The sequence below is a fragment of the Mastigoproctus giganteus genome, chromosome 3 (genome assembly GCF_048544385.1).
Source record: "Mastigoproctus giganteus isolate SK-2022 chromosome 3, ASM4854438v1, whole genome shotgun sequence".
NCBI lineage: Eukaryota > Metazoa > Arthropoda > Arachnida > Uropygi > Thelyphonidae > Mastigoproctus > Mastigoproctus giganteus.
Genome location: NC_143577.1, coordinates 124,834,857 through 124,862,664, shown reverse-complemented (window position 1 = coordinate 124,862,664; position 27,808 = coordinate 124,834,857). Strand labels below are relative to the sequence as shown.

General features: G+C 41.3%; 1 protein-coding gene across 5 annotated transcripts in view; it reads left to right on the top strand.

Annotated features, from left to right (window-relative positions):
- The window catches only part of mora (cysteine and histidine rich domain containing protein), a 560,065-nt gene that overhangs the window by 356,410 nt on the left and 175,847 nt on the right, over positions 1-27,808 (top strand). For all 5 annotated transcript variants that reach the window (XM_090370663.1, XM_090370664.1, XM_090370660.1 and 2 more), the window contains one exon: positions 7,617-7,669. In XM_090370663.1, the coding sequence (XP_090226789.1) occupies positions 7,617-7,669 (53 nt within the window). The remainder of the gene's footprint in view (positions 1-7,616; positions 7,670-27,808) is intronic.

Here is a 27,808-nt window from a genome sequence, read left to right as displayed (position 1 = left end):
TTTAACCGCTTTTTTTTTTATAACGGGCATTTATCATCCTGATACTATGTGCATAGTCAGTCAGCCGTGCTGCTTTACAGGTAGCACATTTTGGCAGCTGATTTTTATTTTGGCAGTTCCTGTAATTGTGGCCAGTGATTGCACAGTGGCCACAGACAGGGGAATTCTGACTGCAGTCTCTGGCAGTATGGCCATATTTATGACAGTTAAAGCACTGCTGTACAGGAAAGAATTCCCTGAATTTATGGCTGGTTCAGCCAGCGTAGACTCTTTGCTGTCCTTGTAGGTTTTTCCAAGTGTAAAACCTACTACTGTGGAAGTGTAACCCAAAATTTTCTGGGTTACACTTCCACAATGACGTTGAATTGCCCATTTCTTTTGTTTTTTGTCCCCCTTTTTAGAAGAAATTCTTTGGCAAACCCATCCAGTTCCATTATATTGATAAAGTTTTTGTTGTAGAAATCCAACATAAGATCTCTTTCCAGAGTTGTCTCAGGGATGTCAAATATAATAATGTTGGGGTTTCTGCCCCTTGGTTTTTCTGTTTGCAGTCCCAGTTTTACTACCTCTGGGTTGGTTTCAATCTTTTTAACATCCTCCTTATTTGTTACTTCAATTAAAACTCCATTATCTTTTATTTTTCTTGTGTTATTCACTTTTATTTCTTTCAAATGAGGTTTTAGTTTTGTCATGACAGTATCTCTGACTGCCTCAATGGATTTGTATGTAGAGTCAGGCTTAGCCTTTATAATGATTGTTTGTTTCTTTTGCCTTTGGTATTTCCTTAGTCTTATTGTTGGTTTGTTTAGAGCCCTAGTCACATTTATGTTTTCAGTCTGGCCCATAGTTGGTCCTAATTGTATAAATTTTAACCGTTTTTTTTATAACAGGGGCATTTATCATCCCTGATACTATGTGCATAGTCAGTGTGTTTAGTTTGTGATGAATCTGCTTTGGTGGCCCTTGCTACTTGGGCGTAAGTCAAAGTATTTATTTCTTGATAATTATTCTTCTCTTCGGTCACCGTTTCTACTTTTGCTTTCAATACTTTATTTTCTGTATTAAGTTCAACCACTCTTTGTTCCAAAACAGACCAGCAGTTCACTATCTGCAATCTTGTTGCAGATGTAATCCTATTTGTCTTTTTATAAAGAAACTCTTCTAGGAACAGTTTAATTTCTTTAATTTGTCTTATGGGATCCTCTATTAGATTTATAAGCTGAAATTTCCTCTCCTCCTCTGTTTTTGTTACCTGTGGTTTTAAATTACCATTCTCCTTTTGATCTGTATTTTCTACCTGGTTTTTGCCTTTTCTAGCCTGTTTTACACTAAGGTGGCATGATTCTAAGTCTTCGATTGTGATTTCTTCATTGTTTAGTGCCTCTATCCCACAATCAGGCAGGTACTTCAAGTTAGGATCGCGATCGATATTTTTTGATTTTTCAGTTTTTTCCCGTGAGTTTTGGTCTTTGTCAGTCATTCTGCTGTTATTATAACATTTCTTATATCCAGGGGAGTAATTTAAGCTATATTTTATCGTCATATTTTTGAAAAATTAAAAAATTAAAAATTAAAAATCCAAGATGGAAATATAACACCATACAAAAAGAACATAACTAAGATGAACGACGCAAGGTAAACATTCAACTAACATGTAAATAGCAATAGACAACGCATGTAAATAACAAACAACCAATTCTCTTGTATATATATTATTTTCACCATTTAATTTCTAATAAATTGGAAGCCCCCCCCCCCCCCGACTCAGCCCCCACCCCCGCCTACGTAGAAATCAGACCTCTCATCTCATGACCTACAAATTGCATCGCACTGCAACAATATCAATTAACAATAGGCGCTGCTGCGCACTCAAAACCAACCCTGTTATATAACAAACAGAGAACGGGACTAACCTCTCTTTTTCCGACAGACCACCAACGGACAGATACCGTAAGTATAACTCTTCTCCCTTATTCCGATAATTACCAGTTGGGCTTTGTTTCTCCTCCACCAGTTTGCTGATTACGATGCTAAGATTAAAGTTTTTCTAAAAATTAAAATTATCTGATATTACAAATTAAATTATATCTATCCATATTCAATTAACTAAATAATTTATAAGAGCAAAAATAATCTCAATACAATGGCAAAACTGATAAGGAGTTAACAGAAATGGGTAATTATGAGACATTCCTTTAATCTGGCTATCGATCCGCTCAAAGCCCCCGATGAAGTAGCGGGTAGATGACCAGGTAAAGGAATGCTTAGTTGATATTGATTTGATGATTAATTAATGCCATTTAAAATAATTTTAACTTTAACTTCATTAAGTATTAATCATATCTTTAATACCATTACAGATCCCCAGGAATAGGTTAGACTACACACTCTAACTGAATCTCCTGTTCCGATTACACCTTAATACCTTTATAGAAAATAAATACCAGAAAATTGAAGTAGTTTAAACAATCAAACTATATATACACACACACACATACCCTTTATGCGCTCGCGTGGAAGGGAGGCGCTAGGAATGAGAGGCCGAAAGTAGTGGGCGAAGGTGATTTTAGATAGTTTAATTTAGATTGTGTGGACCAGTCACTTGCATGCAGGTAGAGTGGGGGGGGGAATAAATTGAAGACTGGGTGGGGAAAGGCAGAGACATGGAGCCGATGGAGAAGACAGCTCCAGTTTACAGTGGGGCATGCCCATGCCCCACCAGAGAGTAAGAATAGGGGTGATGCGTGGGGAGGGGGGACGGTGGAACCGTCACACTCCGCCACCCGCCGGGGCAGGGTGGAAAAGGTGAGCCAGACAAGAGAGCTGGCTCAGGTCGCCAATACGGCGCTGCGTGCAGAGACTGCGATTTGTCCATGTGGCATTTGGTATAGACCAATTCTAGGATTTAACTCCTGATGTCTGTGTCTTCTCTGATGTCTGTGTGCGCCAAGTTTTGCCGCCAATTTGGAGGTCGCTCATTGGAACTGGGACCCGTCCAGTTAAATCATATTTTAGCATCCATAGGATAATGTATAGAGGGCTGCTTGCCATTTTTGGTGCATACTCCAACTGAAGGTCAGGATTGAGTATTCTAGAAGCAAGTCCAGGTCCATTTGATGCTGGAAATGTAGGATCAATAAGTCCAAGTCATTACAGTGCAGTTAATGCAGCAATTTGTTAAGTAGTCAATCGTGGGAACAATATCCCATCCATGGATATTTGGAAGAGTAGGATTTATTCGCCATTAGGGTGGATTCCATTGTCGTTTGGGAGAATGGAGCTGTCAAGCAAAATGCAAGTCCGGGTGGTATATCGTGCACGGAGGCTGGGCTTGCTCTTTCCTTTGGAGGTTGCCCTTGGGAGCCATGTCCCGACCATGAGTCAATTTGCAGCGGAAAGTAATTGAGTATGGTTGAGGTGAGTTCCAGTTCTGTCGTGATATCCAGCGTATTCAACGGGAGTAGAACTGAGAGGTTCTCCCCCATACTCTTCCTGTGATACGTGTTCCATTTGATTATAATTGGTGATGAGTTGGGTTATTTAATGGTCCTACCCCAGTAATCTGGTATTGATGGAATTATGTTTCCACCTGATCATGGAGCTTTCAGGTTCACGGTGTATGGAGTACTAAATTTGTCCTTATTGTTCATGGTTTGCAGGCAGTGGAAGGGTTAGTCGTCTAGCGTATAGGCTCTGAGCAAATTCAATTAAGGCTTTGTAGGTTGTCCCATCCTCCAGCAGGTGGTGCTCCTGGTCTTTTGGGTTGCAATGCACTTGTCTGATCAGCTGGGCACGTAGATCATCATACAGTTCGCACTCATGCATCTGGTGATCCCAGGTCTCGGGTGAGCCACAAGCACATGCAGGGTTGTCTGTGATTCCAAGGAGATGAAGCTTGTGACGGATCGCTCCATGTCCTGTAAGGAGGTAGGTGACATGCAATCCTGGGCAAAACCATGTCGGAAATATAGGATACACTTGCTCCAGATTTGGAAGGAACTTTCGCGTGACTTCCCCTTTGTCAGAGTTTGTCCAGTGCTGTTGCCAGATTGATCGCAGGTAGATTTGAAGCTTGTTCTTCTCGGCTTTCCAATTGCTTGTCGAATCTGTTGTAACCTTTCCCCATCCAAGCTGCTGCAGCATGCCTGTTCGAGTGACCTCAAGGTCTGGGTGGGGAGCCCCTGTAATCACTTGCAGTGTGTGGGTCGACACTGTTTTGCATGCTCAGGTGAGGGTCAATAAGATGGGTCTATGTATAATTTCGAGCTGTCAACGATTTACCACGGTTGAGGCCTTGTGGAACCATTCACCAGACGCATATGTGATTACTGGGATGATAGCTGCTGTATAGAGGATCGCCGCCAGGGTGCACCTTTTCAGCCCCCAGTCTCGGCGTGTAACTCTGGCGAGCATGGCTGCATAATTTTTAATCTTATTCTGCATGTACTTTAAGTGTGGAGTGAACGACCGGTTCCAATCCAAGATAACTCCCAAGTATTTCAATTCATTAACTAGCTTGATGGTTCTGTCTTGGATTCTAATCTGTGGTGGTCTAGTTGGGGTTAGGTAACCCTTCAGTAGGATGGATTGAGTTTTGGTGGGTGAAATTGTGAGACGGTGCCTTTCTGTCCATTCTCGGAGTTTGGTTAGCGCTGTGTTTGCACGAATTCCCAATTGAGCTCTTGAGTCTGCGGTTAGGACCAGGGAAAGGTTGTCAGCGTATGCCAGTGCTTGTACATCCTCTAGGTCGAGGTGGAGAAACTCGTCCAACACATAGTTCCACAGAAGGGGACCCAATACAGAGCCTTGCGGCAATCCCCGGTGACATGCAATACGCTCGACCTTGCAGTAGGGGGCCTGAACCAAGACCCTTCTTCCGCTTAGATAGCTTTTTATGCAGCTGTAGAGATTTATCGGCAGATGAGCTGCCCTGAGTCTTGCGAGGACGCTCGGCCACCAAAGGGCATCGAACGTCCCCGCAAAGTCGATAGAGATGAGAAGTAGATATTTCTGTGTACAGTTTTCTGCCATGTTCAGGATGTGCTCCAGTGGGTCCAGAGTGGATTTTCTTGACTTGAAGTCATATTGCCCATTTGCAGGATATTGAGTTTTTTTGTTTCAGACTTTCATATTTAGTTATAATCCTTATTGTTAATATTTAGCTGTAAGTCATCTAACTCATCAGGAGATGAGTTAGATGACTTATGTTAATTATATTTGAAGTATTTAGTATTAGTAGCGGCATATGATGCAAGCTTATGCAGCATCAGCCAAAAAAAAAAAAAAAATCCGTTCCCATTTCACCCCTCTATTCATTCCAAATACCTGTCCAGCTCAGTCTTAAATTTATTTAGGTTATCAACTTCCACAACAAACAATAGAAGTCTGTTCCACCAACCAACTACCCAGTGGCTAAAGGCAAACTTCCACACATCTATCCTACATCTGTCTTTCCTCAATTTGAATTTATACCCTCTCAGGTGATTATTCTGAGCAAGAAGAAGAATCCCATCAGCATTGAGCATTCTCAAACCTAGTCTCCAGACACTGTAATTTGCAAAATTTAAGCCTTTCTTCATAAGTGCAACCCTTTGTTCCATTCACTAATCTTGTTGCCTTTCTCTATACTCATTCCAACAACTCTACATCCTTCTTAAAATGAGGCCTCCAGATCTGTATACAGTACTCAAGGTGTGGCTTGACCATTGCCTTATACAAGGGGATAATTACCTCCTTAACCCTGCTAGAAAAATTCCTATATATCATTAACAAAACACTATGAGCTCCTCTTGCAGACTGTCTGCACTGCTTAGAAAACTTCATATCTGCCTGCACAATTATCCCCAGGTCTTTTTCGTTCTCTACCACTGTCAGTGCAGTACCACAGAGATATCAACTCTGTGGTACGTCACTCTGGGGTTACTACTTCCCATATGTAGTACTTTACATTTGTCAAAGTTAAACTTTATTTGCCACCTCTCAGCCCATCTGCTCAACTTTTCTAGATCCTGTTGCAGCAGTGTGTAGGCGCCTCTGTAGCCAGGTGGGAAGGAGCAGCAGTGCGTAGTACACATTTCTAGATTAGACCGGGGTTCGAACCCGTCACCACCAAATACGGAGCATGCGGAAAGGTCAGGGAATGACCACCGCACCGGAGCAATATGGCCTTAGTTACTAATGCTCCTAAAAAAAAAAACTAAATAGCAGCAGTGTACTGTCATTAGTGTCCTTAACAACCCTGCCAACCTTCAAATCATCTGAAAACTTTGACCTTAAGCTTGATATACCATCATCACTTATTCCACATCAATATCATTTATAAATACAAAAAACAATAATGGACCGAACACTGAACCCTGAGGGACTCCACTAATAACATTAGTCCACGATGAGCAGTGTCCATTGATTACCACTCTCTGTCTTCTCCCCCTCAACCACCCCTTTATCCATAGCAGCAATTTGCCTCGAATGCCACACTGCTCCAATTTGTACAGCAGTCTTCCATGTCCTTATGGCCTTAGTTACTAATGCTCCTAAAAAAAAAAACTAAATAGCAGCAGTGTACTGTCATTAGTGTCCTTAACAACCCTGCCAACCTTCAAATCATCTGAAAACTTTGACCTTAAGCTTGATATACCATCATCACTTATTCCACATCAATATCATTTATAAATACAAAAAACAATAATGGACCGAACACTGAACCCTGAGGAACTCCACTAATAACATTAGTCCACGATGAGCAGTATCCATTGATTACCACTCTCTGTCTTCTCCCCCTCAACCACCCCTTTATCCATAGCAGCAATTTGCCTCCAATGCCACACTGCTCTAATTTGTGCAGCAGTCTTCCATGTGCAACAGTATCAAAAGCCTTTCTAAGATCCAAGTATATAATATCAACGTTATTCCCTGCATCCAGTTCTTTTGTGACTGCATCATAGTATCCAATCAAGTTGGTCAAGCAAGACTTCCCCTTAACAAAACCATGCTGTGTCTGAGCTATAACTGAAGTCTTGTCTAAATGATCCTGCAGTGCTTCTTTAATCAGTGCCTCCATTAATTTTCCTGGAACAGAAGTTAAACTCACAGGTCTATAATTACTTGTGTCGGCCTTTGATCCTCCTTTGTGAATTGGGGTCACATTTGCACATCTCCAGTCTGTGGGTACCTCCCCTGAGTCCAAGGAAGCTCTCATAATTATTGCTAAGGGTTTGCTTACTTCCTTTGCTGCCTCCTTTAATATAACTGGATAGATCCCATCCACCCCAGGTGCCTTTCTTGTGTTTATCTTCAACAATTTCTCCTCCACTTTACTTTCAGTTATTACAAGATTCTCTAGCTTACTTTAGACCGTATGGGGGGGGGATGGAAAGATGCGATTGGTATGTTTTATTATTGGCTGATGTTGAAGAAATCCCTGAATCATTTACCCTTGCTAATATTGTAATGTTATTATGGGCTTTTCTCATTTTGTAGAGTTTGATTTGTCGAAATTCTGAATGAGAACCATATAATCTTTAAAACAAAATGATTGACAGATATACTCCAGTTTCAGGTAATAGCATTTGAATTTATAAAGTTTATCTTATGTGATTTTTTTTTTCCCCCCTTAGATGGTGTAACTGTCAAACCAGGAACATTGTGCAAAAACAGTGGCTGCAGACAGGTATAGCATGAGAAAAATAATTAAGCTTTTCATAAGTTTTTGAAGCGACATAACTAAGTATATATTTTTTTTCTAAAACATTAGTTCCAGTTAATAAATTTTAATGTGAGTATTTTGCATGTTTTTACCAGTTTTCCTTAAGATATACAATGGACTCCTGCTTTACGATATTCATCTGTTCCAGAGTTTTTCAAGCTCACTGTATCATGAAAATATCATTATGTGAATCCAGTAACACCTTGTTTTTTGGTAATTAGTTCCAAGACCTTGGAAGTTGAAATTTTCACTATATAACTAAGCTATTTATCTCTCTAAAAGGTGATTTTTGTAATGGAAATTGTACATATTGATTAAAAAAAATTGATTAAAACTACTATTTTGATTAAAGCGCAACACATCACTTCAACTAAAGGATGCAAAAACAGAAAACACGGCCAACACGTTTACAAACACTGCTATTGGCTGAAAGGAAGGACCACGTGATCTGGTCGGAGAGAATCATAAGCCCATCCTATCGTAAAGTGAAATAAGTAGGTACCAGTTAACTTGATCACTGATGAGTGGAATCAATTGCTTTAATTTCAAAAAACCAATTCAAATTATTAAAATGCATTACACTTTCATCGTTATCACACAGTTCAATTTTGAAAGCCTTTGCAATATTTTTCTAAAGCACATTTCTGGAGGCCACTATCATAAAACAATAAAAACATTTTGCACTTTCTGGTTTATTGGGCGTTTCTGTTAGCGCAATCTATTATAAACAGGTAATAAACTCAATCTTATTGCATTTGCGATAATACTGATAGCTGGAATTCTGTGGGTTTTTTTTTGTTATTATTATTATTATTATTATTGTGAAATGTTTTTCGCCTTCCATGAAATCTTCAGTCATATAAAAATCATAAATATATTTTCAGAATCTTCTCCTCATTCCTATTTTTTAAGCTTCATAAACTTGTTACTCCTTATCTCACTTGCGCATATCATGTTAGTTGCAATTTGTGTGTGCTGCTATTGATTGCTTAACTTTTTTACTGTTTTAAATTTTACAAATCCTCCCCCCCCCATCAAATGTCAGTGAGCAGAAATATTATCAACTAGTTAGTATATACATATTACAGTACTAATTAATTAAGCTATCTATGTAAGCATAAATTGATTTTTATTTTGGCAACTTGTGGAAAATATTCTTCCAATTTTCACGAATTATTTAATTTCATTCATTGGTAATGTAATAAAGTGTAAATTTGTGATCTTTACTTTTATAGCCTGTGGATAATATTCCTCCTTTTTTTGCTTATTAGAATCGCCATTTAATAGAATTAAAATTCACTTTGCAAACATGATCACAATGATTGGCGCTTGCCACATATTGTATAGCGAACTAATCGTAAATCATGGATATACTGTATTAACTTAGGAATTCTGCTACCTTTCCATCATGCTGTATTTTTTTTTTTTATGAAAAAGATATTTCTAAACTCCAAATTATGTAGTGCTATGAACACTGATTTTTTTTTTTTTTTTTTTTTTTCACCAATAGCCTGGGTTTCAGGCTGCCACCAGCTTTAACACACCACTTTGTTTCTCTGCTTCGACGGCTCGCTCAGGATCATTTGGCTAGTAGGCTTGCCTGAAAGAATCAATGTCTAGAAACCATATCCCTACCCTAATGGTAGAAGGGACAGGATTTAGGCTGGTAGACGTGCAGGTATGGTGCTTGAGTTGCCCTGGCACCCCACTCCTGAGTGTGCATTTATTGCTTGTCTCGCAGTGGACATCCCCTTAAGCTCTATGGATGGCTGGAGAGTCTGGGCAGTGAACCAAAGAACTAAGCTCCATGATATCTAGATCCCAAGTCTCTCTACCAGAAAATCATAGCATTTTGATATATTACCAGTGCAGCAAAAAAAGTTGAGAACACAAGAAATATCAGTGCCTTTACCATGCTTCCTGATAATCCATTGGAATGGATTATCAGGAGGCACGGTGACCCTATAAGGAAAAATATATTCATTCAGAAAGGATTATAAGGAATATTAAGTGCTCCAGAATCAGTAAAAGTGCTGTGACCTGGTGATATACTGATTGAAACAAACATGGTAGGCATTCAAAACGTAATATGAACTGCAGAGTCCAAGAACTCCCAGGAAGGGATAAGTTTTTGAAAAATTGTTTTTTTTAATGACCTAATTTGCATGTTAAATTGTATTCTATAAATAGCTTTATAGTCCTAGTCATGTTGATTAGTTTATTTTTAAATTTAGCTATAGTTTTTGTAATTTACAATTTAATATACATTGGACCTTTGATTCAGTGAATTGGCACAAATATCGTAACTTGTACAGTAGTATGTGGTTTAAGAATTCTAGTGTCTTAATTTATGGTAAATAGGTATCTGGAAAGTTTGAATCACATAGGGTTGGCATCGTTAGATAATTTTATTATCTATCAATGATAGATAATAAAATGAGATCTGAGGACTTACCTAACAAGTACAGGGCAAAGTTGAGAAAAAGTTGCAAGTTAGAGTTACAACTGTACAAATTGGAACAGTATGGCATTAAGGGCAAATTGCTGCTATGGATAAAGGGATGGTTGAGTGAGAGAAGACAGAGGGTACAGTCTAATCAATGGACGCTGCTGTTTGTGGACTAATAATATTGACGCCTCCGTAGCCAGGTGGGCAGGAGCAGCAGTGCATAGCACATGCTTCTTGATTAGACCAGGGTTCGAGCCCTTGAGCCACCAAATACGGAGGAATGCAGAAAGGTCAGGGAATGACCACTGCATATCCCCGGAGCAATATGGCCTTAGTTGCTAATGCTCCTAAAAACCAAACAACAACAACTAATATTATTAGGGGAGTCCCCCGGGGTTCACTGTTGGGTCCATTGTTGTTTTCTGTATTTATTAATGATGATAAAGGTATATCAGGCTTAATTTCCAAGTTTGCAGATGATATGAAGGTTAGCAGGTTTACACTAATCACAGTACGCTACTGCAATGGGATCTAGAAAATTTGAGCAGATGGGCTGAGAAGTGGCAACTGAAGTTTAACATTGACAAATATAAAGTACTGCATATGGAAAGCAGTAACTCCAGAGTAACTTATTAACTGTGTGGTACTACACTGACAGTGGTAGAGAATGAAAAGGACCTTGGTAATTGTGCATGCAGATATGAAGTTTTCTGAGCAGTGCAGGCAATCTGCAAGAGTAGCTCATAGTGTCTTGTCAATGATATGCAGGAATTTTTCTAGCAGGGATAAGGAGGTGTGTATCCCTTTGTAGGAGGCAATGTCAGGCCACACCTGACCAGTGCCAAACCTGAATGTTGCACAACTTACACACATGCAAGTGCCACCTAAATAAGGCACCTGTCACAATGGGCACTTTTTTTATATACTTACCACAGACATTCACTCAATCACAGTACTGTATACAGGTCTGGAGGCCTCATTTTAGGAAGGATGTAGAGCTACTGGAACAAGTACAGAGAAGGGAAACGAGATTAGTGATTGGAACAAAGGATTGCTCTTACGAATAAATTGCAGTATCTGGAGACTAGACACCTGTGAGGTGATCTGATTGAGATGTATCAGGCCTTGAATGGTTTGCGCAAGCTCAGTGCTGATGAGTTTCTTCCTCTTGCTCAGATTAATCGCCTGAGGGGACATAGATTCAAATGGAGGAAAGATTGTAGAATAGATGCGCAGAAATTTGCCTTTAGCCAGTGGGTGGTTGATTGCTGGAACAAACTTCCTTCTGTCGTTGTGGAAGTTGGCAGCTTAAATAAATTCAAGTCAGAACTAGACAAATATTTAGAGTTAATGGATGTGTGAAATGGGAAGGGCTTTTTTTTTTTTTTATTGGCTAATGATGTATAAGCTTGCTTTTTATTTATTTATTTATTTCTAATTTTTTTTTTTTTGCATCATATGTCTCTACTAATGCTAATGTCTGCAATTCTGCCCTGACATGATAGGATACATGATGAAAGCCTCGTCAGTCATTTTGGTCCTGGAGAGATTGGTCAAGGTCATGGGATAGAATTTTTCTCAGTGTGGTCTGTGGTTGTTAACAGGAGAGACTGCTTCTACAGGGATGGGTTACATTTAAATAATAAGGATGCAAGGATATTTGCTGACGCTTTTGAGGCAGTGTTAGGTGGGTTGGAAATCTTCTAGCTTGGAGGGGTACACAGAATAACAGACTGAGTATAACCACAGGCAGAGGTGAAAATGATTACACTGCCTCTCTTGGAGCATGCTGAGTAACTAAGAGTAAGAACAGGTGCATATATACTTGCATGTACACTGATACTAGAAACATAGTAAATAAATTTTTATTACCCTGTGTCATAGTACAAACTCTGTAAAGGCCAGAGAATAGTAAGGTTTAGTGTTGGTCTGCATAGTGTTGTGTTCAGATGTGTTAGTCTGTTGTTGCACTGGCCATTTAGTGACAGGGTCCCTATCAGTCCCTCAAGTTTCCCAATCCATTGTCCTTCATGTAGGCAGACTTTGTGTAGTAGTAGTAGTAGTAGTAGTAGTAGTAGGGAGTATATAAAAAGCTCTGGCAGGGGCAAACTCTGGATTGTGCCAGGGAAGGCCGGATAAATTTTTATTGAAAAAGGAAGCATGGGGGGGGTGATAGTTCAATTTGATGAAAATGGAGTGAAAATAAGGTGGATGATGAGAAGACTTTACGCTTGGAAATGTGAAATAAAGGAATAGTGGGGCATCCCTGTGGAGGAAGCCCACTACAATCACAGTACTGTATACAGGTCTGGAGGACTCATTTTAGGAAGGATATAGAGCTACTGGAACAAGTACAGAGAAGGGCAACGAGGTTGGTGATTGGAACAAAGGATTGCTCTTACGAATAAGTTGCAGTATCTGGAGACTAGACACCTGAGAGGTGTCTAGTATCCCCCAGGTGGATGGATCATCCATCTGGGGGATACCATCAGGAGCAGAAAAGTTGGTGGTAGAGTCCACCGACTGAAAAGTTTGGGAAGAGAAGTGTGGAGGGAAATAGGGATTATGGACGATCAAAGCCATAGGGCCCAGGGGGGTCTTATGTGGGGGGAGAGGAGAATGCACTATGGATGCACAGTGCTTCTCAGTATGAATCTCAATACCACCTTGACCAGCTGAAGCAGGTGTCAGCAGTTCCTATTCCATGCCTCAAAGGAGGGAAGAGACATGGCAGGGAATTTCCTGATAGGTTACCTCCAATGCAGTCTGATTTGAGGAAGCCTGCCAGTACAACACACACTACACATGCTCATCCCATCTGCACACCTGCCATACTTAGGTGCACAAGCAAATTTTTTTTTTTTAAGGGGCATCTGGAGACAGCACATTGCACAACTCTCACACATGCATTTTGTGTCTTACACAGCATGGGTTTGTTAAGGGAAAGTCTTGTCTGACAAATTTGATAGGATATTACGATGTGGTTGCAAAGGAACTCGATGCAAAAAATAATTTTGATATCATATATTTGGATTTCAGGAAAGCTTTTGACACTGTTGCGCATGGAAGACAAATTGGATATTGTACAAATTGGAGCAGAATAGTATTAAGAGTAAGTTGCTACAATGGATAAAAGGATGGTTGAGTGGGAGAAGACAGAGGGTGGTAATTAATGGGTGCTGCTCTTCGTGGACTAATGTTATTAATGGAGTCCCACAGGGTTCGGTGTTGGGTCCTCTGTTGTTTTGCATATTTATCAATGATATTGATGAAGGTATATCAGGCTTAGTGTGGAATTTTGCAGATGATACAAAGTTTGGAAGGGTTCTTAATGACAGTAATGGCAGTGTGCTACTGCAACAGGATCTAGATAATTTGAGCAGATGGGCTAAGAAGTGGCAACTGAAGTTTAACCTTCACAAATGCAAAGTACTACATATGGGTAGAAGTAACCCCAAGAAACGTACCAACTGTGTGGTACCATACTTAAGGTGGTAGAAAATGAAAAAGACCTGGGAGTAATTGTGCAGTCAGATATGAAGTTTTCCGAGTAATGCAGACAGGCTGCCAGGGCAGGTCATGGGGTTTTGTCATTGATATATGGGAATTTTGCTAGCAGGGAAAAGGAGGTGATTGTCCCTCTGTATAAGGCAATGGTCAGGCCACGCCTTGAGTACTGCGTACAGGTCTGGAGGCCTCATTTTAGGAAGGATATAGATTTGCGTGAGCGTGTACAGAGAAGGGCAGCAAGATTGGTGAGAGGAATGAAGGGATCCTCTTACCAAGAGAGGCTTAAGTTCTGCAAATTGCAGTGGCTGGAGGCTTAAGTTCTGCAAATTGCAGTGGCTGGAGGCTTAAGTTCTGCAAATTGCAGTGGCTGGAGGCTAGGCACCTGCGCAGTGATCTGATTGAGGTGTATAAGGCCTTGAATGGGTTGAGCACACTGAATTCTGATGGGATCCTTCCACTTGTTCAGATTACAAACCTAAGGGAGCCTAAATTCAAATTAAGAAAAGACAGATGTAGAATAGATGTGCGGAAATTTGCCTTTAGCCAGCGGGTGGTTAATTGCTGAACAAACTTCCATCTGTCGTTGCGGAAGTTGATAGATTAAATAAATTTAAGGAGGAACTGGACAGGCATTTGGAAGGAATGGCGTGATTTTTTTTTTTTTGGCTGATGCTGCATAAGCTCATACACTTGCTTTCTTGCATCACATGCCACTACTGCTACATTCATCATCATCATCATGCAAGGGCCACCTAAGTAAGGCACCTATCACAGTGGCCACTATTTTTTCATACTTACCACAGACATTCAATCAATCACAGTACAGTTTACACAGGTAACGTAGAATTCACTCACATTTATACATCCTAACCTGCAAAAATGGCTAATATTAATTTTCTCTCTCTCTCTCTCTCTCTCTCTTTCTTTCTCTCTCTCTCTCTCTCTCTCTTTCTTTCTCTCTCTCTCACACACACACACACACAGAGTACATTTAACACTTACGGACATTCCCATTTATTCACCATTTTCACATACTTAGAGCACTCAGTACAGTATAATATTGTACAATCACATGATCACATCACTTTACAATGGACTGTGCATAGTAAAATACTGTTCACGATATGTAGTAAGCGGTGGTCATTGTGATCACGTTTGAATTGAATTTTAATGCTAATAAACGGCAGTTCTAATAAGTGCAAATACGAGGAATATTATCCACAGGCTATAAAAGAAAATATATAAAGCACCCATTTGCACTTTATTACCTTACCAATTTAAAAAAAATTAAATGATCCCTGAAAATCAGAAAAATATTTTATCATGAATAGAGGCATATGATGCAAGAAAGCAAGCTTAGGCAGCATCAGCCAAAAAAAAGAAAAAAAGAAAAAAAAAAAGCATTAGCATTAGTAGAGGAATATGATGCAAGCAAGCTTATGCAGCAACAGTAAAAAAAAAAAAAAAAAACCTTCCACTTCACCCCTCCATTCGTTCCAAATACCTATCCATCTCAGGCTTAAATTTATTTAGTCTATCAACTTCCACAACAAAAGATGGAAGTCTGTTCCACCAATCAACTACCCACTGGCTAAAGGCAAATTTCTGCACATCTATTCTACAACTGTCTTTCCTCAATTTGAATCTGTACCCCCTCCAGTTCTTAATCCTCGCAAGAGGAAGAATCCCATCCTCATTCAGCTTGCTTAACCCATTCAAGGCTTTATAAACCTCATTCAGATCACCTCATAGGAGCCTACACTCCAGGCGCTGCAATTTCCTGAACTTTAATCTTTCTTGGTAAGAGCACCCCTTTGTTTCCCTCACCAATCTTGTTGCCCTTCTTTGTACTCATTCTAGCAACTCTACATCCTTCTTAAAATGAGGCCTACAGACATGTACACAATAATACTCTAGGTGTGCCCTGACCATTGCCTTGTATAACGGGATAATTACCTCTCTCTGCTTGCAAAATTCCTATATATCATTGATGAGACACCATGACCTACCCTGGCAGCCCCGCTGCCTGCTCAGCGAACTTCATGTTTTGCTGACGAGGCTACTAGAGACGGTCGTGTTCAAAGCCGCTAAGTGGATTTTTCTTATTTATTGATTTGAAATTATTGTTTTTCTACAACTTTTGATTTAAATTTAGTAGTATAACATTATTTTGTGATTTTCTGATTAATTTGGTGTATTTATTCTTTACTCGGCCTTGTAATTGCATAAAAGTATCGGTAAAGGTTTCCACGTGTTTCAACTCCGGTACCGTTCGTAATTTTCCCGCCTTTGTGATACGATAGTTATATACCGTACTAGATATCGTTAGTTGAACTTCGTTAGCAGTTAAATTTTACGTTTAAATAAATACATATAACGACTTAGATTACAAACGTAATATAATTAATTATATTTAACATAATTAATAACATAACATAATTAATTATAATTAATTAATAAATTAATAGAATCATGACTCAGACCAGAGCAGCAAAGCAAAAGGCTCAAGCGAATGGAAGTGCTGTGGCTCAGAGCAGAACTGAGGGGGACAGTTGTCCTCTGACTCACAGCCTTATAAAATGCACTGTTTGCTTGATGTTTGCAGAGCAATCGGGTACGGGACATGATACTGCCAAGGGGGATGTCTTTGTGTGTGCGCGATGCAAGGAGTGTATCGATATCAAGCAACAACTCGGCGTTCTTGTGGGCCTATATGAGAGCTTGAAGGACAGGGTGGATGCCCTCGAAGAAACTAAATTGAGGGGCCCATCAAGCTCTCAGCTGCCCACATCAACGCCAGAGCTTGCACTTGGGCATCGCGTGACACAGAGACAACCCCCAAGGCAGAATGCGCTAGTCCCGAAGGAACTAGTAGTTGTTGGTGACTATTGTCAGGGAAACGGGGAACATGCTTTGTAAAAAAGATAGGTGAAACAGGACCAGGGTATGTCTGCCAGGGGCAAAGGTTGATGACGTTGTAGAGCGAATATCATCTTTTAAGGGCACAAAAGGTGATATAGTTGTACACGTTTGCACTAATAATATTAAGAGTAGGAGACCGGCAGAATTACTTAACAAGTACAGGTCACTGTGAACAAAAGCCGAGAATTAGGGTTGAATTTGAAAGTGTCTGCAATTCTGCCCAGACACGATAGGAGGGAGTATATGATGAGAGCCTTGTCGATCAATTCGGCCCTGGAAAGATTGTGCAAGGCTCGAGGGGTAGAATTTTTTTCAGCCTGGACTGTACTTGTTAACAGGTGAGATTGCTTCTACAGGGATGGGATACACTTAAATAGAAAGGGTGCAAGAATATTTGCTGATGCTATCTAGGCAGTGTTAGGTGGGTCAGAAAACTGCTAGCTTGGGGGGGGGATACAAAGACCAATAGATTGACAGTAGCCACTGGCAGAGGTGAAAGAGATTCTTGCACTGCTTCTATTAGAATGAGCAGAAGCCTGGAAAACAAGATGCATGGTATTTCAGAGACTGCTGGGAGCCATTGCGGTACAAATAAACACATGGGTTGTGTTAGGGTAGCTAAGAATAGAAACAGGTGCACGTATACTTGCGTGTACACCAATGCTACGAGTTTAGTAAATAAATTTGATGAATTTGAGGTATTGCTCAAAACATCAAAGGCAGATATTGTTGGGATATCAGAGACGTGGTGTCACACAGATATAAGGGATGCAGAACTGCAATTTGGGGAGTAAAACGTCTACAGAAAGGATAGACAGGATAGGAAGGGCGGAGGGGGTATGCTATTAGTTAAGAAACACATAAAAACCAAGGAATTGAAGCCAGTTGACATCGCCGGACAGTGCAGTGTTGAGTCAGTTTGGTGTGACATAAGCATTGGGAGATCAAAATTGAGAGTAGGAGTGTGCTACAGGCCTAATGACTTTGAGGAGTATAATAAGGAACTGTACAGGGAAATAGAGTGGGCCAGTAAATCAGAGAGTTATAATGGGAAATTTTAATTTCCCAGATATTGACTGGAATTTGGGGGCTGGTTACTCACACACTAGCAGGGCTTTTGTGGATTTATTGGATGATTGTTTTCTACATCAGCATGTTCGGAAGGCAACTAGAGGGAGTAATACTCTTGATTTGATTATCAGCAGTGATTCCTCATACATTAAGAATCTGCAGATAAACGAACCACTAGGTGGCAGTGATCACAGTGTGCTGAAGTGGGATTTACTCAAAGAGGTAACTACCATTAGGGGTAAAGGGAAGGGTTATTGCTTCTGTAAAGGCGACTACGATGGACTGAGACAGTATTTAAATTCTATACAGTGGGACCAACTGATGATGTTACCAACAGCAAATTCAAAATGGGAAGCATTCAAAGAACTTATCTTGGAAGCTACTAGGCTTTACATACCAACTGAGAAATATTGTTCAAGGTTTAGGCCAAAATGGATGTCAGATGAACTAATGAGGCATATGGCAGAGAAATAAAATGCATACTTAACAAATTAATTACAAATTAACCCTTCTGGCATCTCTCATAATGTGGATATAACTTCACAACTGAGATGGCTTGTTGTATTACCTGGGTACCTGCCCGCCCACTGATGACGAAGCCAAAAAGCTTCGAAACGATCGTCTGGGTGGTGGTACTGCTGAAAATAAATAACAGTAGTCTTCTCTACTAGAGAAGCGTTATTTATTTGAAGTAATTCAATAGTAGCTATCTTGTTGTGAAGGCAACCACATTATGAGATACATTTAAAACGATGCCTTCTACGCTACAATCGTAGCTCAAATATATGGGTTAACTATGGTGTATTTACACCGATATTATATAGTTAATTATCAAAACCCATAAGGATTATGCCTAGTGCATTTAATTTTCCAAATACATTACCACCACACCCTTCTGGCATCTCTCATAATGTGGATATAACTTCACAACTGAGATGGCTTGTTGTATTACCTGGGTACCTGCCCGCCCACTGATGACGAAGCCAAAAAGCTTCGAAACGATCGTCTGGGTGGTGGTACTGCTGAAAATAAATAACAGTAGTCTTCTCTACTAGAGAAGCGTTATTTATTTGAAGTAATTCAATAGTAGCTATCTTGTTGTGAAGGCAACCACATTATGAGATACATTTAAAACGATGCCTTCTACGCTACAATCGTAGCTCAAATATATGGGTTAACTATGGTGTATTTACACCGATATTATATAGTTAATTATCAAAACCCATAAGGATTATGCCTAGTGCATTTAATTTTCCAAATACATTACCACCACACCCTTCTGGCATCTCTCATAATGTGGATATAACTTCACAACTGAGATGGCTTGTTGTATTACCTGGGTACCTGCCCGCCCACTGATGACGAAGCCAAAAAGCTTCGAAACGATCGTCTGGGTGGTGGTACTGCTGAAAATAAATAACAGTAGTCTTCTCTACTAGAGAAGCGTTATTTATTTGAAGTAATTCAATAGTAGCTATCTTGTTGTGAAGGCAACCACATTATGAGATACATTTAAAACGATGCCTTCTACGCTACAATCGTAGCTCAAATATATGGGTTAACTATGGTGTATTTACACCGATATTATATAGTTACAAATTAACACATGACACAGAAGCCTATGATAGATACAAGTTGATATGCAACCAAGTTACAAAGGAGGTTAGGCAGGCAAAGGCAGATTACGAGAAATCCTTGGCAAGGGATGCAAAGAAAAACAGCAAAGAGTTCTTTACTTATGTTAACTCTAGAAGGAAGGTGATGAATCAGATTGGTCCACTTGATATTGATGGGTCAAGTGTTGATGATCCTGCTCAGGTAGCTAACAAACTAAATGAATATTTTGCATCGACATTCACACATGAGGAGTTATTCAGCAAGGGGAATGCCAGAGGTGTATTCAACTCTACCAGTAAGCTACAGAATCTTGAAATAACTGGGAGTAAAGTGGAGGAGAAACTGTTGAAGATAAACACCAAGAAAGGCACCCGGGGTGGATGGGATCTATCCAGTTATATTAAAGGAGGCAGCAAAGGAAATAAGCAAACCCTTAGCCATAATTATGAGAGCTTCCTTGGACTCAGGGGAGGTACCCATAGACTGGAAATGTGCAAATGTGACCCCAATTCACAAAGGAGGATCAAAGGCTGACACAAGTAATTATAGACCTGTGAGCTTAACTTCTGTTCCAGGAAAATTAATGGAGGCACTGGTTAAAGAAGCACGCAGGATCATTTAGACAAGACTTCAGTTATAGCTCAGACACAGCATGGTTTTGTTAAGGGGAAGTCTTGCCTGAACAACTTGATTGGATATTATGATGCAGTCACAAAAGAACTGGATGCAGGGAATAACTTTGATATTATATACTTGGATCTTAGAAAGGCTTTTGATACTGTTGCACATGGAAGACTGCTACACAAATTGGAGCAGTGTGACATTGGAGGCAAATTGCTGCTATGGATAAAGGGGTGGTTGAGGGGGAGAAGACAGAGAGTGGTAATCAATGGACACTGCTCATCGTGGACTAATGTTATTAGTGGAGTCCCTCAGGGCTCAGTGTTTCGGTCCATTATTGTTTTCTGTATTTATAAATGATATTGATGATGGTATATCAAGCTTAATGTCCAAGTTTGCAGATGATACAAAGGTTGGCAGAGTTGTCAAGGACACTACTGACACTATGCTGCTGCAACAGGATCTGAAAAGGTTGAGCAGATGGGCTGAGAGGTGGCAAATGAAGTTTAACATTGACAAATGTAAAGTACTACACATGGTAAAGAGCAACCCCAGAGCAATGTATCAACTCTGTGGTACTACACTGACAGTGGTAGAGAATGAAAGGGACTTGGGGCTGGTTGTGCAGGCAGATATGAAGTTCTCTGAGCAGTGCAGATGGGCTGCAAGAGTAGCTCATGGAGTATTGTCAATGATATAGAGGAATTTTTCCAGCAGGGATAAGGAGGTGACTATTCCATTGTATAAGGCAATGGTTAGGCCACACCTAGAGTACTGTATACAGGTCTGGAGGCCTCATTTCAAGAAGGATGTAGAGCTGCTGGAACGAGTACAGAGAAGGGCAACAAGATTAGTGAATGGAACAAAGGGGTGCTCTTACGAAGAAAGACTTAAGTTTTGCAAATTACAGTGTATGGAGACTAGGCCCCAGCGAAGTGATCTGATACAGGTGTATAAAGCCTTGAATGGTTTAAGCATGCCCAATGCTGATGGGATTCTTTCTCTAGCTCAGAAAAATCACCTGAGAGGGCATAAATTCAAATTGAGGAAAGACAGATGTAGGATAGACGTGAGGAAATTTGCCTTTAGCCAGCGGGTGGTTGGTTGGTGGAACAGACTTCCATCCCTTGTGGTGGAGGTTGATAGCCTAAATAAGTTTAAGGCTCAGCTGGACAGGTATTTGGAATGAACAGAGGGGTGAAGTGGAAGTGGTTTTTTTTTTTTTTTTTTTGGCTGATGCTGCATAAGCTTGCCTTTCTTGCATCAAATGCCTCTACTAATGCTAATGCTAACGTCACGGGACTGCACACTTTCTCCCAGGTCTTTTTCATTTTCCACTTCTCTGAGTGTAGAAAAGTTTAAAGTGAAAAAGTTTTTCTTCGATTATTGCTACCCATATGCAGTACTTTGCATTTGTCAATGTTAAACTTCAGTTGCCACTTTTCAGCCAATTTGCCCAACTTATCTAGATCTAATTGGAGTAGCATACTGTCTTTACTGTTGCTAACAACCCTGCCAACCTTCGTATCATCTGCAAACTTGGATATTAACCGTGATATACCTTCATCAATATCATTGATAAATACATAAAGACTTGCTCATCAAAGCCAAATTCATATCCGCAATGCCTTTGTCGGGAAACATCTAGTTAGGGTCAACCTAGACCTTGAAAAGGCTTTTGACACTACCTGGCATCATGGTATTATTATGGATATTTACCATCTGGGACTTAGGAGCCATTTGCCTGAAATAATTCAAGATTTCCTGCAATTGCGTTCTTTTTAGGTCCGATATAAAAACACACTCTGCTTCTCAGGTAGAAGGAGTCCCACAAGGATATGTTTTGAACCTTATTTGCAATCAGAGTTAGCAGCATGACAGATTATATCCCAAAACAGTTGAAACATATAGCATTAGCATTAGTAGAGGCATATGATGCAAGAAAGCAAGCTTATTCAGCATCAGCCAAAAAAAAAAAAAAAAAACACCACTCCCATTTCACCCCTCGGTTCGTTCGAAATACCTGTCCAGTTGAGCCTTAGATTTGTTTAGGCTATCAACTTCAACAACAAGTGATGGAAGTCGGTTCCACCAACCAAACACCCGCTGGCCAAAGGCAAATTTCCGCACATCTATCCGACATCCGTCCTTCCTCAATTTGAATTTATGCCCTCTGAGGTGATTATTCTGAGCAAGATGAAGAATCCCATTGGCATTGAGCATGCTCAAACCATTCAAAGCCTTATACACCTCTATCAGATCACCTCGACGGTGCCTAGTCTCCAGACTCTGTAATTTGCAAAACTTAAGCCTTTCTTCGTAAGAGCAGCCCTTTGTTCCATTCACTAATCTTGTTGCCGTTCTCTGTACCTGTTCCAGCAGCTCTACATCCTTCTTGAAATGAGGCCTCCAGACCGTATACAGTACTCTAGGTGTGGCCTGACCATTGCCTTATACAATGGAATAATCACCTCCTTATCCCTGCTAGAAAAATTCCTGTATATCATTGACAAGACACCATGAGCTACTCTTACAGCTCGTCTGCACTGCTCAGAGAACTTCATATCTGCCTGCACAATTACCCCAAGGTCCTTTTCATTCTCCACCACTGTCAGTGTAGTACCGCAAAGTTGATACGTTGCTCTGTGGTTACTGTTTCCCATATGCCCCTCGACGTGGGCACCTGTAGTGAGGGGACCTCCCAGTGACGCTGCTGGACTTCCAGACTAGCATCACTGGGATCCAACGCCCACAGCCTAGGTTCCAGGCTTACCTCAATGGAATCCGGCGTGTTTGCCGTGCGCTGTGACCCGTGGAAATTCGGAAAGGGGGATCCTGGTGGTTGAGGGGCCCAGCTTCAATACACCACTTTGGCCCCTGCTTCGACAAGACGGGTGGTCCTGGAAGGCCCGGCTAGGATCAATCGGCTAGTAGGCTCGCCTGCGAGGGTCAACCCTGTCAATGTCACGCCCCTACCTTCATGGTCCGAGGGACAGGATTCAGGCTGGCGGCGGTGCGGGTATAGTGTCTGGGTAGCCCTGGCGTCCCACTCCCGAGCGCATTTATTGCATGCCGGGTAGTGGGCGTCCCTTTGGGCTCCGTGGTGTGTGAGGAGCCCGGGCACTGAACAATATAAAAACCTCAATGAATCCTGATAAACCTATTTCTTCAGGGGCCCCAACCCGGTCCCTATCTGAAAACATAGACGGAGAGGCAGATAATATTATTGCGACAAAGAGGCAGCGAACTGAAACATCATCATCAGGGCCTGTCCCAAGATTTCTCATTATGCATTCCACCACTGAAAAACCGATTGGCAAAATGTCGCCCTTTTTTATTCAGAAAGGGTTAGACGGGTTAGCAGGTTCTCCCAAATCAGTTAAGAGGCTCCGTTCTGGAGACCTCTTGATTGAAACAAAAAATGACAGGCAGTCTGAACATCTACTCCGAGTAACATCAATCGGAGGAATACCCATAACAGTGACACCACACAGAACACTAAATTCATCGAGAGGTGTCATTTCAGAGTGGGACCTTCTCGACGTCACCGAGGAGGAAATCTGCTCCGAACTAAAACCACAGGGTGTTACTGCCGTCAAAAGAATCACTGCGCGAAGGGATGGGAAAATTGTTAAAACCAGGAGTGTTATCCTGACTTTTAACTCTCCCAAACCTCCTGATGAGATTAAAGCTGGATACATCAACTGTCCAGTACGTCCATACATTCCGAACCCTTTACGGTGTTTTAAATGTCAGAAGTATGGACATTCTCAAATGGCCTGCCATGGAGTCCTTGCATGCGCCCGGTGCGGTGCAAAGGACCACGAAACAACAGCATGTTCAGCCACTAAACCCACCTGCATTAAAAGTGAGGGAGAACATCCGGCCTATTCAAGGGCATGCCAGAGGTGGAAAGAAGAAAAAGAAATTCAACGGCTGAAGGCAGAGCTAAACATATCGTACCAGGAGGCAAGAAAAGCAGTGAAACCTCTTAACATCAAAAAACTTACCTACGCCCAGAAGGTAGCAGGGAGGTGTTCGATTGGGACTCAGACGGACATGTCCGTCCCCCCAAAAGAATCATTTACTCCCATTGCACGTTATCTTTTAAGCTCCCAAAAACCTGCACAGAAGGACCAATCAGCTGCCATTCCTATATCGGTACCTCCTAATGCTCCACAAGTAACAAAAGCAAAATAAAAGAAAAGAATAAGAAAGGGGAAGTAACACCTAGTACCCAGGAAAACATGGATGTGGAGCAGGAGGTACATGATGAGTCAGTTTTGGAACTCTTCGCTGAGGAAGAAATGGACACAGGACAGCGTCCATACTTCCCCAGGAAAGATAAATCCAAGACTGACAAAATTAAGCCCTCAGCACCTCGGAAGCCGCCTGATGGACCCACCAAGTCCAAATAATGGCTGAATTCCTACAGTGGAATTGTCGTGGATTCCGGCAAAATACTGACGACCTCAAGGCACTCCTGCAAAAGCACAAACCAGTTTGCTTTTGCATACAGGAGACTTATTTAAAGGCAAATGATGACCCCACCATGCATAACATTACCATCATTCGTAAGGATAGAATTGTGGATGGTCCTGCCCACGGAGGAGTCGCAATCCTCGTCGGCAACCAGATCCCATTTCAGCCTTTGCAGCTTACAACTAGCATTGAAGCTGTAGCAATTCGCCTTACAGTGGGGTTCATATTAACTGTCTGCTCTGTTTATTTGCCACCTGGGATTGACATCCCTCAGAAAGACCTTGATGATCTTATCATGCAATTGCCTTCCCCTTGTTTAATTCTTGGGGATTTCAATGGACATAACACTCTGTGGGGTAGTGCTGACATCAATGGAAGGGGACGAGTCATAGAGCATATGCTCACTGACAATGACCTCTCCCTCTTAAATGTGGGAACAAACACCTTCCACATCCCTACCCGTACATTCTCTGCCATTGATCTTTCTATCTGCTCCCCTTCTCTCCTTCCTTCACTTGCTTGGGAGGTAGAAGAAAATCCATATGGAAGCGATCACTTCCCCATGATAACAACCCTAACTAGTGGTAGACCCTACCTGCCATTTAGTTTACCGCGGTGGAAGCTTGATCAGGCTGACTGGAATGCCTTTCAACATCTGGCAAATCTTGACATCGCTACAGTCAGTCAGGTGCCAATCAATGATGCAGTCGTGTACGTCACAGAAACAATTGTCCAAGCAGCTGCAATTGCAATCCCAAAATCATCTAGCCGGTTCCCACTATTTCCAAAACCTTGGTGGAATTCAATGCACAGCAGCAAAAAAAGCACAAAACAAAGCCTGGGGGATAATCCGCCGATATCCCACAACTGAAAATTTAATAACATTTAAACATGCACGTGCGAAAGCGCGTTATGTACGACGTCAGAGCCAAAGGAAATCTTGGATTCGTTTTACATCTTCCATAACTCAGGCTGCTAGCTCAAAAGTAGTCTGGGATAAGATCCGGAAAATGAAGGGAAAATATCCACCATTCCCTTCTGTGATCCTCGAGCATAACGGATGTCCAATTGCAGATCGAACTGCAGTAGCAAATACTCTAGGGGAAACAATTGCAAAAATATCTGCAATAACATCTTTTCCCGCAGAGTTTTTGGCCCTGAAAGAGAAAAATGAGAAAAACCCCCTGAACTTCTATTCAAAAGGGCTTGAATCGTATAACAAGCCCTTTTCACAGGAGGAGTTAAATGCTGCACTCTTTCTCACGCACGCAAGTGCTGTGGGGCCCGATGACATCCACTACGAAATGGTAAAACACCTCACACCACAATGTAAGGATCACCTTTTAATTCTGTTTAACAGAATTTTTCTTAATAAACAATTTCCGGATTCCTGGCGGAAAGCAATCGTTCTTGCCTTCCCAAAACCAGGAAAGGATCCTAGCAATCCAAGTAATTATCGTCCTATTGCTCTGACAAGCTGTTTGTGCAAAGTCCTGGAAAGAATGGTTAATGCACGCCTCGTATGGTATTTAGAAACAAATGGTCTGCTTTCCAGGACACAGTGCGGCTTCCGAAGAAATCGATCCACTCTGGATCATTTAATCCGATTGGAAACGTCCATTCGTGATGCTTTTATTAAATCCGAGCATTTGGTAGCGGTTTTCTTTGATATTGAAAAAGCGTACGACACAGCCTGGCGATTTGGAATTTTAAAAGACCTCTATAACTTTGGTCTTAGAGGTAACCTTCCTGTTTTTTTTAAAAACTTTCTTTCGAATTGCCAATTTCAAGTCCGTTTAGGATCCACCCTCTCTCGAGTTTTCTCTCAGGAAGAGGGAGTCCCACAAGGATCCGTTCTAAGTGTTACGCTTTTCGCAATCAAAATAAACTATCGCAGAACAACTTCCACCCACTGTAAACAATGCCCTCTATGTTGATGACTTTGCTATATTTTGTCATTCATGCAATATGAGGGTCATTGAAAGGCAACTGCAGAAAACCATTGACCATCTTACAGCTTGGTCTTTGGCTAATGGGTTCAGATTTTCATCACAGAAGACTGTTTGTGTACACTTCTGCCGCAAACGTAATCTTCATCCTGACCCAGAATTAAGGCTTGGGCAAAATAACATCCCAGTTGTAGCAGAATTCAAATTCCTTGGACTTATTTTCGACAAAAAGCTGACATTGTTACAACACATTTGTCAGCTGAGGACAAGATGTGTCAAAGGGCTTAACATCCTTCGTGCCCTTTCGTCAACTTCATGGGGCGCAGATCGTTCTACCCTTCTTCGCCTTTACCTAGCACTTGTCCGTTCCAAACTCAACTATGCATCTCAGGTTTATGGTTCTGCTAGAGATAGTGCACTTCGGTGGTTAGATCCAATCCACCATCAAGCCATCCGGACAGCCACTGGAGCATTTCGCACATCTCCTGTCCAAAGCCTTTACGTTGAAGCAAATGAACCATCTCTGTCTCTTCGACGTAAGCAGTTGTCCTTACAGTACGCCTTCAAATTAAAATCCCTGCACGATCATCCCACGTGGCCATCCGTTTTTGAGCCGCGCTGGGAAAACCTCTACAACACCCATCGGACTGCCAACAAACCTTTTGGTATTCGCATTCAAGGGCTGCTGAATGAGCTGAACTTGACGGTATACAACGTTGCCCAGTCACCAAGGCAATTCTTTCCACCCTGGCATGCTTATTTTCCAACTTGCGACTTCTCCCTTAAGATCTGGGAGAAGGCTACGACACCGCCATCTGTCTACCAGCAACTCTTTGCATCACACAGACAGCAGTATTCTGACTTTCTGCCAATCTATACAGATGGCTCAAAGTTAGAATGTCATGTGGGATCTGCTGTTGTGTTCCCTCACAAAACATTATCCTATAAGATCCCACAAGAAACTAGCATCTATACTGCTGAGTTGCATGCAATACAATCAGCCCTAGATCACATTAAAAATCGCGACTACCAGAGGTATATGATTTATTGTGATTCATCAAGCGCGTTACAGGCTCTGGTATCCATGAGTTTTAACCCTCATCCAGTCCTGTCCAGAATCCGGCAGATTCTTTTTTCCCTCATAGAATTGGAATATGATATTCGCTTTTGCTGGATCCCAAGCCACATTGGGATCCGGGGAAATGAATCGGCTGATGCCGCTGCTAAATCAGCCATTTCCCTGGATAATCATTGTCTGTCAGTCCCCTATACAGACTACAGGCAAATAATACGTTCTAAATTACTCTCCCAAGGGCAAGATTCTTGGCACGGACAGGCCACAAATAAATTACATCGCATTAAGCCTGTAATTGCACAATGGCAGTCCAGTCTACGCAGGGACCGAAGAGAGGAAGTTGTTCTTGCTCGGCTCTGCATAGGTCATAGTCATCTAACGCATTCCTACTTGCTGAGGGCGGATGA